General features: G+C 41.1%; 2 protein-coding genes across 2 annotated transcripts in view; both read right to left on the bottom strand.

The window, feature by feature from the left end:
• Positions 1-13,992, bottom strand: part of USP34 (ubiquitin specific peptidase 34) — a 288,446-nt gene that overhangs the window by 218,632 nt on the left and 55,822 nt on the right. Inside the window, exon 3 of the mRNA XM_025405742.1 lies at positions 2,969-3,389. Coding sequence (XP_025261527.1) covers positions 2,969-3,389 — 421 coding nt within the window. The remainder of the gene's footprint in view (positions 1-2,968; positions 3,390-13,992) is intronic.
• LOC112636945 lies at positions 8,480-9,214 on the bottom strand. Its single transcript, XM_025405744.1, has one exon. It carries the CDS (start codon positions 8,902-8,904, stop codon positions 8,563-8,565), a length of 342 nt encoding a protein of 113 aa, XP_025261529.1. The 5' UTR covers positions 8,905-9,214; the 3' UTR covers positions 8,480-8,562.

Here is a 13,992-nt window from a genome sequence, read left to right on the forward strand (position 1 = left end):
AATTAATATTACTTATGTCCAATTACCGAACCTTTCACAATATTATCAGCTTTGATGGGGACAATAGGAAAGAGAGGAAGGAAGAGACAGAAGGAGGGTCTCCAAATTTCCGTATTATTTAGAATACAGTAATTCGTTCAAAATGATTTAGAAGTAGTGCAGTAGAGTAAGACCCGGATTCTAGGACTCTTCTCAGCAATATGCCCGATCAAATCTTTTAGCCTCTGTAGGCCAGTTGCTTCTTCTATAAAATAAAAGTGTTGAGTAGGTTTCTAAAGACACAGCTATCAAAATACTAACACATGAGTTTTGAATCTTGTCCTTCTAAGAATTTTGGTCAAGTTGTGCCTCTTTAAAAAATATTAACTAAAAATCAGAATCAAAGGCTTCAGAAAGGACAGCACAGCAGTAAAAAAAAAGACTGGATGGACTATTTCCTCAAAGAAAAGTGGGATAAAAACCTCTAGTAAGCTTTATTACATTTCATAATAATTTGCTTTAAAATAATTGTGTGTATATACACACAAATTTATACATATATATAATTTTATAACATGTATGCTACCAAGTGTTTGATCTAGGACCATCTGAAACAGTTGACCCAACTTACCACATTTAATTAAATCGTCATTAGGACAGAAACTAGAAATTTTAGAGCACTGGTAACAGATCATTATTAACATAACAGAAACCTGGGAAACAACTATTACGAAAAGAAAATTTTAAAAGCACATATCTAATAAATTATAGAATTTGGTATAAGGAGGTTACTCTTTTACTATATCTATGGGTATTTTTTGTTAGAATTTTCCTCAAAGACCTCACAAAACCATTGCTTTCAACCAAGGAGTAACATAAAATACTGAAGAGTAATAACAAAGCACTTTAAAACAAAGTACAGGAGTGTAATTATGCCTACATTTAGAGATTACCATTTTTGAAAATAAGAAAGAACACTGATAAGCAAGTTTATTTTAGAAGCAGCAGATTCAGTATTGCTTATAGTTCTATATCATTAAGATATTTAGTTGGAAAAAATCTCTGTGAATTTCACATATCTAAGTCCCTAACGAAAACTATTTTCATCATCTTTCAATTACCAAGTTAAGATACTAAAGCACCATGTAGACGGTGTTTATGTAGATTAAATGTTTCAAGTTTGCCTGATGGGACTCTCTTTTGTTGAAAAAAGACTGAGATGACTTTTTCAGAATATTTAATATATTTTATATCATGTAAGAGATTAACAGTTTCTATACTGGATGATCACAGGCTAAGATTTTTAGAAGACAGAGCACAATCTGATTTTAAATACTCTTTTTTTCCCCCCACCTAGAGCAGGAGTGAATGAAAGTTTATCAAAAAGCTTTAGAGGCCGGGCACAGTGACTCACGCCTGTAATCCCAGCACTTTGGGAGGCCGAGGTGGGCGGATCATGAGGCCAGGAGATCGAGACCATCCTGGCTAAAAGGGTGAAACCCCATCTCTACTAAAAAATACAAAGAAAAAAATTAGCCAGGTGTGGTGGCAGGCGCCTGTAGTCCCAGCTACTCAGGAGGCTGAGGCAGGAGAATGGTGTGAACCGGGGAGGTAGAGCTTGCAGTGAGCCGAGATCGCGCCACTGCACTCCAGCCTGGGCTACAGAGCAAGACTATCTCAAAAACAAAAACAACAACAAAAAAAACAACTTTTTAGAACAGTAAGGGAAGAAAGGAAAGAAAGAAGGACCGAAACTACAACTTGGAAGAAGGCCAAGTGGGTGACTTGAGAAACCAAGCGTGCCTGATTTAAAATATTCTTACAAAGAATTCTAACAGGGAAAACATCTGCCCTCAGGCTATGTTTTCAAGCAAGTCTCCATTCGACCTGAAAATATCCCAGTAAAAGACTACTTACTACTTTCCACACGAAGAAAGAGAAGTATAAAGGTTACAGAACAAGTAAGCTAGAGAAAAGAGGCAGATTAAAACCAACAACAAAAAAATATAGTAGATTCTCTAATGGCCATAACTCTTCATTTCCCAGGATGCACAGGAAACAGAATGTGTAAGATATAAAATGAAATTTTACACCTCTCCTCCCCCCAGAAATGGAGTCTACTTCAATACCCCTTTAAATCTGGGATGCCCTTGTGAACTGCTTCAAGTAACAGAAAGCAGCACAATAGAATATGGCAGAATTATACTGTGACATCTCAAAGGCTGCATCTTAACTTACAAAAGAAAATACTATTATTTGAAACTACTAATTACAGATAATTTGCTAAGCTTTTCTCTTGATGAAAGCAAATTCTGGTCTGTAGACTGTTTCTAAGAATGAAATTTAAAATTCCACGTGTTTCCTTTCCCTCAACTATTATTTATTTATTTTTATTTTTATTTATTTATTTTTTGAGGTGGAGTCTTGCTCTGTCGCCCAGGCTGGAGTGCAGTGGCTGGATCTCAGTTCACTGCAAGCTCCGCCTCTCGGCTTTACGCCATTCTCCTGCCTCAGCCTCCCGAGGAGCTGGGACTACAGGCACCTGCCACCTCGCCCGGCTAGTTTTTTGTATTTTTCAGTAGAGACGGGGTTTCACCAGGTTAGCCAGGATGGTCTCGATCTCGACCTCGCGATCCGCCCGTCTCGGCCTCCCAGAGTGCTGAGATTACAGGCTTGAGCCACCGCACCCGGCCAACTTTTATTAAGAGTCATAAAATAAGCATAGATCTATACCAGTAAAATGTTTAGATCACTACCAGTTTACTTTCTGAGTTCAATGTACACATCTTTCCTTGACAGGATGAACTATATTGAGCAAATTTACAGAACAAATTGCTAAAAAAAAATGTTCTGGAGAAACATTAAATAATTCTGGTGACAATAATGATTTTCTGCCAGCAAAAACTGTCTTCGTACTTATCAGTGAGAAACAGACTGCCAAGTTAAGTCTTGGTATTACTTAAAATTCACAACAGCTATTTTTACATACCTCAATAGTAGGGTGAGTATTATGCTTGTAAGCGGTATATAAGGGAAACTGAATTTGAAAAATTTTTGCCACACATAGTAAGAGTTTTTCCTTCTCATCTGTACTCCATAAACTAAAAGGATCAGAACTCTTTGAAGATTCCTCCTCAGTCAGATTACAAATTCTTGTAGAGTTTGATTTTTTTTCTATTGATTTTTGTCTTTCTGAACTTCCTTCATTACACTCTCTATCTATATTCAGTGGTTCCTCTGCTTGATTACTCTCATCTTGCCACGTGGAGTCTATGTTAATAGTAGTACAATGTTTACAAAGCTGGTCCCGGAGCACTTGAACTTGGGCAATCACTAAGTTAATAAGTGCACACACTACTTGATTAAAAATCTCCAAATGCTTATATTCCTTGAAGCAGCATAGACATTGCCTATAAGAGAAAAAAAAAATGAATAAATTAGTAGAGCAGCAGTTATATTTTTTAATAAAAAATAATAAGGAAATACTAAGTTATTTCTAGACTTGCTTTTATTTTTTCCTTCCTGCTGTGGTACACCTTAATAACATAAAGATAGCATCGCAACAACAACTGGTATCTTAGTATAAAGTCATCATGTTAGGTTTACAGCTATTATCTTCAGTTTTATGTATGGATTTGTCTGTCCTTCTACACAAGGAACTATTTAAAAACAAGAATTGTGGCATTTTGTTTCTCCAGTATCAAGTACTCAATATATGTTGAGCAAGTTATTAGGAAACTGGCTGTAACAAAATATCTTACTAATAAAGCCAGCTATTTAATATAAGGAATTTTGTTGTCAACTAATAAAACAGCCACATTTTTAAGTTAATGTCCTTGAAGGCTATTTGGGAGGGGTGCTCTGACACTATCTGGTAAATCAAAAGTGTTTAGGCACAAAACACACACACACTCTCTTTCTCTCCCCAGCTCCTGTAAAATATACATATATATAAAAAACAGGATCGGCCGGGCGCGGTGACTCACGCCTGTAATCCCAGCACTTTGGAAGGTCCAGGCAGGTGGATCATTTGAGGTCAGGAGTTCGAAACCAGCCTGATCAACATGATGAAACCCTGTCTCTACTAAAAATACAAAAAAAATTAGCCGGGTATGGTTGTGGGCACCTGTAATCCCAGTTACTTGGGAGGCTTAGGTAGGAGAATCACTTGAACCCAGGAGGCGGAGGTTGTAGTGAGCCAAGATTACACCACTGCACTCCAGCCTGGGCAACAAGACCAAAACACAGTCTCAAAAAAAAAAGTATTACAAACAAATCCAGTTCTCCTTAGACATGTTCAGTTAGTAGCACAATGCCTGGCATATGTAGATAATTAAAAGGATCTCAGCCAGGTGGGGTGGCTCACACCTGTAATCCCAACACTCTGGGAGACCAAGGTGGGAGAATCACTTAAGTCCAGGAGCTCAAGACAAGCCAGGGCAACATAATGAGGCCTATCTCTACAAAAAATAAAAGAATTAGCTAGGCATCGTGGCTTGTGCCTGCAGTCCCAGCTATTCGAGACGCTTGAGCCCAGGCGGCTGAGACAGCAGTGAGCCCTGATCATGCCTGAGTGACAGAGCGAAATCATGTATCAAAAAAAGGCAGGGAATGGTCTGGTGAATCAATAGGTAATTTATACACACACAAGTACCTGGTTCTAATACTTGTATCCAATGACAGATGACAGCTAAGCAACTATAATCTATAATCTGCACCTAGTAATAGCATCAAAACATCTATATTGTAGTCTGAATAGATCACCAATGCCCTGTATGATCAAGTGGAAATAATTTTATTTCTCCAAGCGTGAATTTGAAGCACAGCCACAAATTACTTGATACTCTTCTGTGTAGATGGAACTCACTTCTAGTGAATAGAATGTGGTAGAAGTGACAATGTGTGACATCTGAGACTAGGTCATAAAAGACACTGTCACTTCTGCCTTGCTCTCTTTTGGATCACTTACTCTAGGGAAAGCCACCTATCATGGAAAAACACTCAAGCAGCCCTTTAGGAGTTCACAAGAGGAAGTACCAAGACCTCCCCATTAACAACCAGCACTGAGGCCGGGTGAGGTGGTCCACGCCTGTAATCCCAGCACTTTGGGAGGCCGAGGTGGGTGGAACACCTGAAGTCAGGAGTTTGAGATCAGCCTGGCCAACATGGTGAAACCCCATCTCTACTAAAAATATAAAAATTAGCCAGGCGTGGTGGTGGGCACCTGTAATCCCAGCTACTTGGGATGCTGAGGCAAGAGATCATGCCACTGTACTCCAGTCTGGGTGACAAAGCAAGATTCTGTCTCAAAAAATAAAAAAAAAAAAAAACCAGCACTAACCTGATCACTAACTAAAGCAAGCCAACTTGGAAGTATATCCTCCAGCCCCGCATGAGCCTTTACATGACTATCACAGGGCCAACATCCTGACTAAAACATTATGAGAAACTCAACCCAGAACCGAACAGCTCAAGGAGTCCCAAATTCCTGTCCCATTGAAACTTTGAGGATAATAAATGTTTACTGCTGTTTTAAAATACAGTACTACTTTTGGAGCATTTCTGTCACACAGAAATATATAATTATATAAATATATATAAATAATGCATCACATCTTTTTTATCTGCGGCAAAATGAAAGGGTTTTTATTTTTACCTCTAAGACCTCTCCAGCTTTACAATTCTATAATATCACAACTCCCACAAGAAGAAAAATAAACACATTTCTCCTCCAATTCTTCTGATTAACAGCTTCTTCCTCCGATGTTTAGGAAAAATCAGGTTTAAAGTAAGAGGTCAGGCTGGGTGTGGTGGCTCACGCCTGTAATCCCAGCACTTTGGGAGGCTGAGGCAGACAGATCACTTAAGGTCAGGAGTTTGAGACCAGCCTGGCCAACATGGTGAAATCTCATCTCTACTAAAAATAAAAAATTAGATGGGCATGGTAGTCTACCTGTAATCCTAGATACTAAGGAGGCTGAGACAGGAAAGTCACTTGAACTTGGGGGGCGGAGGTTGCAGCGAGCCGAGATAGCACCCCTGCACTCCAGCCCGGGCGACAGAGTGAGACTCTCTCTCTCAAAACACATACAAAACCAAAGTGAGAGGTCATATAAACTTGAGTGTCAGGCAGGTGCACTGTCTCAGCCTGTAATCCCAGCACTTTGGGAAGCCAAAGTGGGCATATCACTAGAGGCCAGGAGTTCGAGACCAGCCTGGCCAATATAGCAAAACCTCGTCTCTACTAAAAATACGAAAATTAGCTGGGCGTGGTGACAAACACCTGTAATCCCACCTACTCAGGAGGCTGAGGCACAAGAATTGTCTGAACCTGGGAGGCGGAAGTTGCAGTGAGCCAAGATTGCACCACTGTACTCCAGCCTGGGTGATAGAGGCAGACTGTCTCAAAAAACATAAAAAACTTAGAAAAATCAGGTTCAAAGAGGTCAGGCCAGGTGTGGTGGCTCATGCCTGTAAGCACTTTGGGAGGCTGAGGCAGGCAGATCATTTACTAAAAATGGAATCTGAAATCCCAGAAAACAATCTTGAAGTCAGATTTGGATGGAGAAAGCCAAAGATTCAGCCAAATTTACTTTTAAAATAAGTGTTAGGGCCAGGTGCAGTGGCTCTTGTCTGTAATGCCAGCACTTTGGGAGGCCAAGGCAGGTGGATCACTTGAGGTCAGGAGTTTGAGACCAGCCTGGTCAACATCGTGAAACCCCATCTCTACTAAAAATACAAAAATTAGCCAGGTGTGGTGGCGGGTGCAATTCCAGCTACTTGGGAGGCAGAGACAGGATAATTGCTTGAACCCAGGAAGCGGAGGTTGCAGTGAGCCAAGACTGCCACTGCACTCCAGCCTGGGCAACAGAGCGAGACTCCATCTCTAAAATAAATAAAATTTAAAAAATTAAATTAAAAAATAAAATAAAATAAAATAAAAACAAAACAAAACAAAAATAAAAATAAAAATAAAAATAAAATAAAAATGTTAGACAATGAGCATTAAACTGCTTGGTAATGGACCTAAACCTGATGATCTTCAAAGACAAAAATTATGTCAACAAAGTAACAAAAGAAACTGGGTCTGGGTCCTTCCAGACCCAAAATAAACAAGTTCAAAAGGAGTTGTGAGTCTCATGAGGGAACACACACGTACACAAATATACGTATTTTTTAAAAAACTGTATATTACGCAAATAATATTTTTCATTCTATTACACTCAATTCTGAGAAGTCTAGGCATGTGAATTCTCAATACAGCATTTCCCTCTGTGTATCAATGGTTTCCAACCTTTTTGGCACCACGGACCCGTTTTGTGGAAGATAATTTCTCCCAGGACCCAGAGGACTTTGGGATGATTCAAGCACATTACATTTATTGTGCATGTTATAGTATCACACTGTAATATATAATGAAATAATTATACAACTCACCATAATGTAGCATTAGTGGGAGCCCTGAGCTTGTTTTCCTACAACTAGATGGTACCATCTGGGGGTGACAGGAGACAGCGATAGATCATCAAGCATTATATTCTCATGAGGAGTGTGCAACCTAGATCCCTCACATGCACAGTTCACAACAGGATTCACGCTCCTGTGAGAATCTGATGCTGCCACTGATCTGACAGGAGGTGGAGTTCAGGTGGTAATGTGAGCAATGGAGAATGGCTGTAAATACAGATGAAGCTTCACTCACTCATCTGCCCTTCACCTCCTGCTGTGTGGCCCGGTTCCTAACTGGGTACCAGTGTGCGGCCCAGGGGCTGGGGACCCTTGCTGTACTTTGTATCCAAAATGCAAGGCAGAAAGGTGTTTTAAATAAAAACATCACTTTCAGTCAAAACCAGCTTGAATTTTTTTTAGCTACAAGCTTCACGAAAACCAGCTTGATTTTACACATAAACTTACTTGTTCTCTATTCCAAATCCTACTACAAATATACTAAAGAACACTCTACAAAAATAGAAATAATGAAACAGAAGATGACAGCTATCAACACACTTTGAGTGACAGAAAAGGGAAAAACAGTAAGTAATTCAGAGTGAAAGAAATAAAGTTCTTTTTTTGGGGGGGTGTTTTCATGGGTTTTTGTTTTGTTTATTTCAAATACTGAAAAAGTCCTTTGGGCTCTGTGGGGTTCCCCATGCTTATGGCTCCTTTCTCCCACACTCACCGCTCCCCACAGCAAATCTATTTCAAGGACAGTACTTTTTAAAATGATTAACGTTGAGTTCTCAACTAGCTCTGCAGAACCAGAGGAGCTGTTTGCATCTGTCTGTACAGATGGAGTTTCTTTCATCTGACACCAGGTCTCTAACCACACTGAAACAAGACATTTATCTACAGAGCTCAACTAGAACTCCTCTTCATTAGTCCACTCCACTTCCTTCCCCTCACACCTACCCCACACCAGCCACGTGGTTAAGAAGGATAGTCAGGAATGTGTTTTTTACTAACTCCAAGCCCTAATTCATATTCCTCCGTATCTCCCACCCCCACCCCCAGAATTTCATTGAGATTTCTCCCAATTGTTATTTGGAAAAAAGGTAAAACAAAAAAGGTTCAAGGTCTTGGTGCTCAGCCCAAGGGGCTCCACGTGCCAGGGACACCAACGTGCAAGGGCTGCTGCCTCTCCAGCCTGCACCCGAGCCACCTCCTGACCCCTGGCTGCAAAAGCAAGAAGGGGCAGGAGCCAGCACAGGACTCAGGTGTGGGGCGGGGGGGAGGGGGGCAGCGTCTCAGGATCTGGCGGAGCCCCAGGCAGCATCGTTCAACTTGGCCACCCGCAAGCTTGCTGGTGACGCGCGAGGACTTTCTCTGGGGCAGATCCTGTGGGGTGGGGATGTGGTCACCAGTCACCAGGTTCTTATCTGGTCCTGTACGGGGCAGCTGCTTATTCTTCATCTCGGCTTTGGCCATGTTGTAGCCTCCTGAGTCAAATTACTTTTGCCCTTTCTGGAGTCTCTTCATGAGGAAGTCGGAGCCTCCAGGCTTTTGTCCTAGGCTTGGGTATTTGGCCTTTAGCTTTGCCTCTTCAGCTCTCTCAGGGAGAATACCTTCTTTCTCCTGCATGTCCCGCTTCTCCTTGCCGATCTCCTCCGCAGGGTTCTCTTCTTCTTTCTGGGACATGGCGGGACCGGGACTGGAGTGTAGGGGGCCCAGGAAGGCAACTAGAGAAGGGAAGGGGGAGGGGAAACGGGGACAACCTGCGCTGCTGCTTCGGCTCCTGCCACTCGAAAGGAATAAACTTCTAACTAGCTATGAAAGAGATTTACAAAGAAAAAGAAAAATCAGCCCCACAGGTCAAGGCTGCAGTGAGCTAGACTATGCCACTGCACTCTAGCCCAGTGACAGATCGAGACGCTGTCTGGAAAAAAAAAAAAAAAAAAAGAAAAGAAAGGGAAAAAAACTGAAAGCAAGATAAGTGAAATATATGACTTAAATAGTAAACCTCCTCAAGTACCTTTCCTATCTGGTACCCCAACCACCAGACTAACATATCGCAAAGCCAAAGATTGAAAGATACTTCTTTTAAATGTCTTTTTGTAGCTCTTTCCAAGTTTATTTCTTTCACTCTGAGTTACTATTTGTCCCTTTTCTGTCATCCAAACTACGCTGATAGTTGTCATCTTTCGTCCCATGCTTTCTGTCCTAGAGTGTTCTTAGTTTAGTGTATTTGTGGTATGGTTTGGAATAGAAAAAGCCCATTTAGCCCCAACAAGAAAGCCTACTCACCATTTAACCATCATACAGTGGTGGCCAACATCTGAGATGCCCTGACCACAGAGACCTTCAAATTCACTGTTTAGTACTCCTCTCATAACCAAGAAAGAATAACAATAATAAGATTTGCAAGAAAAATTTTATCAACACTTTGGGAGACGAGGTAGGCAGATCACCTGAGGTCAGAAGCTTGAGACCAGCCTGACCAACATGGAGAAACCCTGTCTCTACTAAAAATACAAAATCTGCTGGGCATGGTGGTACATGCCTGTAATCCCAGCTACTCGGGAGGCTGAGGCAGGAGAACCACCTGAACCCAGGAGGCAGAGGTTGCAGTGAGCCAAGATCACGCTATTGCACTCCAGCCTAGGCAACAAGAGTGAAACTGTCTCAAAAAAAAGGAAAAAAAAAGAAAAGAAAAAAGAAAGGAAAAGAAATTTAGCGGAAATAGATAAAACACAAAAAGAAAAAAAAAGACTTTAGCTGTAATTTATATCCTGAGAGATATAAGATATTAGATTACTGAAATAAGAATGAAATGTTATGAAAATATAAATTCAGATTACAAAACAGAGCATTTTTTTGGTCAGTGAGCCAAAATAATAACAAAATTCAGAGCACTGTAATGTACACAAATACATGTCATATACCTTTTTGCATATACATCATTTACAATTTAAAAACCGATTAAAATTATAGCAATTTGTAAAATTCAACAAAAGGTCCGCAAAAGGCAAAAATGAAATCTCCCACAAAATAGAAAGAAAATATGAATAATGGAGAGAAAAGACTTGGTGCAGTGGCTCACACCTGTAATCCCAGCACTTTAGGAGGCTAAGGTGGGATGACTGCTTGAACCGAGGAGTTCAAGACCAACCTGGGCAACATCACGAGACCTCCTCTCTACAATAAAAAAATATATTAGCTGAGTATAATGGCATATGCCTGTGGTCCCAGCTACTTGGGAGGCTGAGGTGGGAAAATCACTTGAGCCCAGGAAGTTGAGGCCACAGTGAGCCATAATCACGCTACTGCACTCCAACCTTAGCAACACAGCAATCCCATCTCAAAAAAAAAAAAAAAAGGGTGAATATGAAAAGGAAGTAATCAAGAAGGGTACAATATCTCACTAATATAGTTCCAGGAAGTGAGAGCAATAAATACAGAATTAAGGAAATTATGAAATAAAATTTTCACAACCAAAAGGCCCACCAAAACAGAACATTGCTGAAGCTGAGGAGGGATACAGATCCTAAAAGCTTTCAGGGAGGGTGATGAAGAGTATGAAGGAGGCCGGGCGTGGTGGCTCATGCCTGTACACCCAGCACTTTGGGAGGCTGAGGCAGGCAGATCACGAGGTCAGGAGATAGAGACCATCCATGGTGAAACCCCGACTCTACTAAAAATACAAAAGTTAGCTGGGTGTGGTGGTACATGCCTGTAGTTCAAGATACTCAGGAGGCTGAGGCAGGAGAATTGCTTGAACCTGGAAGGCGGAAGTTGCAGCGAGCCAAGATCACGCCGTTGCACTCCAGCCTGGCAACAGAGCGAGACTCTGTCTCAAAAAAATTTAAAAAGTAAAAAATAAAAAAAATAAAAGAGGCCAAGTGCAGTGGCTCACGCCTGTAATCCTAGCACTTTGGGAGGCCAAGGTGGGTGGACTGCCTGAGCTCAAGAGTTCAAGACCAGCCCAGACAACATGGTGAAATCCCGTCTCTACTAAAATACAAAAGAAATTAGCCAGGTGTGGCAGCGTGCGCCTGTAGTCCCAGCTATTCAGGAGGCTGAGGCAGGAGAACTGCTTGGACCCAGGAGGCGGAGGCTGCAGTGAGCCAAGATCACGTCACTGCACTCCAGCACTCCAGCCTGGGCTACAGAGTGAGACTCCATCTCTACAAAAATAAATAAATAATTTTAAAAAACAAAAGAGTATCAAGGAAAAGCACAGAAATAAAAAGGGCTACTGCTTCTCCAAAGCAATACTGGAACCTAGAATACAATGGATCAATATTACCGAAATTCTGCAAGCAATTTTCCACCTATAATTCTGTATCCAATAAGACCTACCAGTAAGTATAAGGGTAGGACAGACATTTCAGGTCTGGAAGGTCTAATAAACATTTGTCTCCCCATGTATCCTCTCTCAGAAAAGATGTCCTCCACAACAAGGAAGTAAACTAAAAAGATGACAAAATGGAATCCAGGAAACTTGGAGATCCAAGAAAGGAGATGTTACCAGAGGAGGGTACCCAGGTTCTTGGCGCTTTGAGCAAAGAATAGGACAAAAGCACAAACAAAGTGAGCAAAGAATAAAGCAACAAAAGCAGAGATTTACTGAAAATGACAGTATACTCCACAGGGTGGGAACAGTCAGAGCAAGGGAGTCAAGGACCCAGTTACAGAATTTTCTGGGGTTTAAACACCCTCTAGAGGTTTCCTATTGGTTACCTGGTGTACACCCTACCTAAATGAAGTAGTGGCCCATGATCAGTCTGAAGTTACAAAGTTACACCCTATGCCAAACACCAGTCAGAGGCTGAAGTTACAAAGCTATACTCCTATGCAGATGAAGACTTGGCCTGCCACCAGCGTAAGTAGTTGCAGGAGGGGACCAATCAATGGTAATTTCAATTTTTCACCTGCCACACAGAAAAGTGTGGGGAGGTTGCAAAGCGGGTAGCCTCTGGTCCTTTTGCTACTCACGCATGGAATCTTAGGGTTTTCCTTTTCATTTAATTCTAGGAAGTCAGCGTGAATTGGCCTCAGATTCCCTGCCTCCAGACCCTAAAGTTCTCCTGCCTCAGAGACAAGCAAAATGAATTATAAGGATGAGATGTGAAGGGAAGGTAGTTTAGTAATTCTAGAAAGTAATCAATACTCTAGGGCTATGACCAGGGGTGGGGGGATAATAGATCACCTAATGATGCATAGTTTACGAGCGTTTGAGAAGAATAAAGTGATCCACACACAGAAAATTAACTGAATGAAAAAAGTAAACCAAGAAAGAGAGAACATGCAAGATATAAAATGAACTAGGGAACTTTTTTGGCTCATTGCTGAGCAACATTTTTATTTTTAGAACTACTCTAAGAACAGATGTAACTATACTGAGAGAATTGGAGAGGGTAAAAGAATGAAATCCTTATATATCATAAATGGAAGTTAATAGGTTACACCTAAAATTGATGTAGCAACAGCAATATAAGAAGAGTATTTCAGAATACTGTATAGAGGTTAGTATCAAAACCAGCCTGGTGTGGTGGCTCACGCCTGTAATCCCAGCACTTTGGGAGGCCAAGGCGGCCAGATCCCAAGGTCAGGAGATCAAGACTGTCCTGGCTAACACGGTGAAACCCCGTCTCTACTAAAAATACAAAAAATTAAGTGGGCGTGGTGGCAGGCGCCTGTAGTCCCAGCTACTTAGGAGGCTGAGGCAGGAGAATGGTGTGAACCCGGGAGGCGGAGCTTGCAGTGAGCTGAGATCATGCCACTGCACTCCAACCTGGGGGACAGAGCGAGATTGTCTCAAAAAAAACAACCAACATCTGAAAAAGGTGAAGACAGAAAGGAGGGTGAGGAGACAGGGGACACAGGGATTTTTTTATTATAGGCATTTCCCTGCCAACTAATTTTTTTTTAACTCTGTATTACTTATGTTGGTACACCAATATCATACATATCCTTCCACCATCTGAGCTTATCTTATTTTCTTCTCAGTCTCATTCCTGCCTGCTAAAAGTATCTAAGTAGAATTATATGCTGCCCACCTAAATAAAATGCGCTTATGTTTTTGAAATGCAATGATAAAAATTTCTAAATGCCTCATATAAAATATGTAGCTTTAATTTTAAAATTAATACTAAGTCAACATTCATGAGGAATCTACATGTCAAAATAAAATTCTTTGCAGGTTAGGTTTTAGAATTCCATCTAGCAACAAATATTCCAATGGGTCTAATATCATTTCCCTAGCCTAGTTCTGCTGAAAGCATGAAAGGATTCTGCTGAAAGCATGAAAGGACTATTACTCTACAGTATTCAACCTCACCAAAAACTGTTTTATGTATCAGCTAATTTATGAAAAGCACTACTTTAAACAGTGGTATCAATAGTCCATTGGTCAAACAAATTTCTTGATGCCAAAATAAAAGGCAGAGCCTTAAAGAGTGAACCACATATGCGTACGCTGGCCAGGCGTGGTGGCTCATGCCTGTAATCCCAGCACTTTGGGAGGCCGAGAGCTTGCAGTGAGCCGAGATCACACCACTGTACTCCAGCCTGGGC

This window comes from Theropithecus gelada, chromosome 13 (assembly GCF_003255815.1).
Source record: "Theropithecus gelada isolate Dixy chromosome 13, Tgel_1.0, whole genome shotgun sequence".
Lineage (NCBI taxonomy): Eukaryota > Metazoa > Chordata > Mammalia > Primates > Cercopithecidae > Theropithecus > Theropithecus gelada.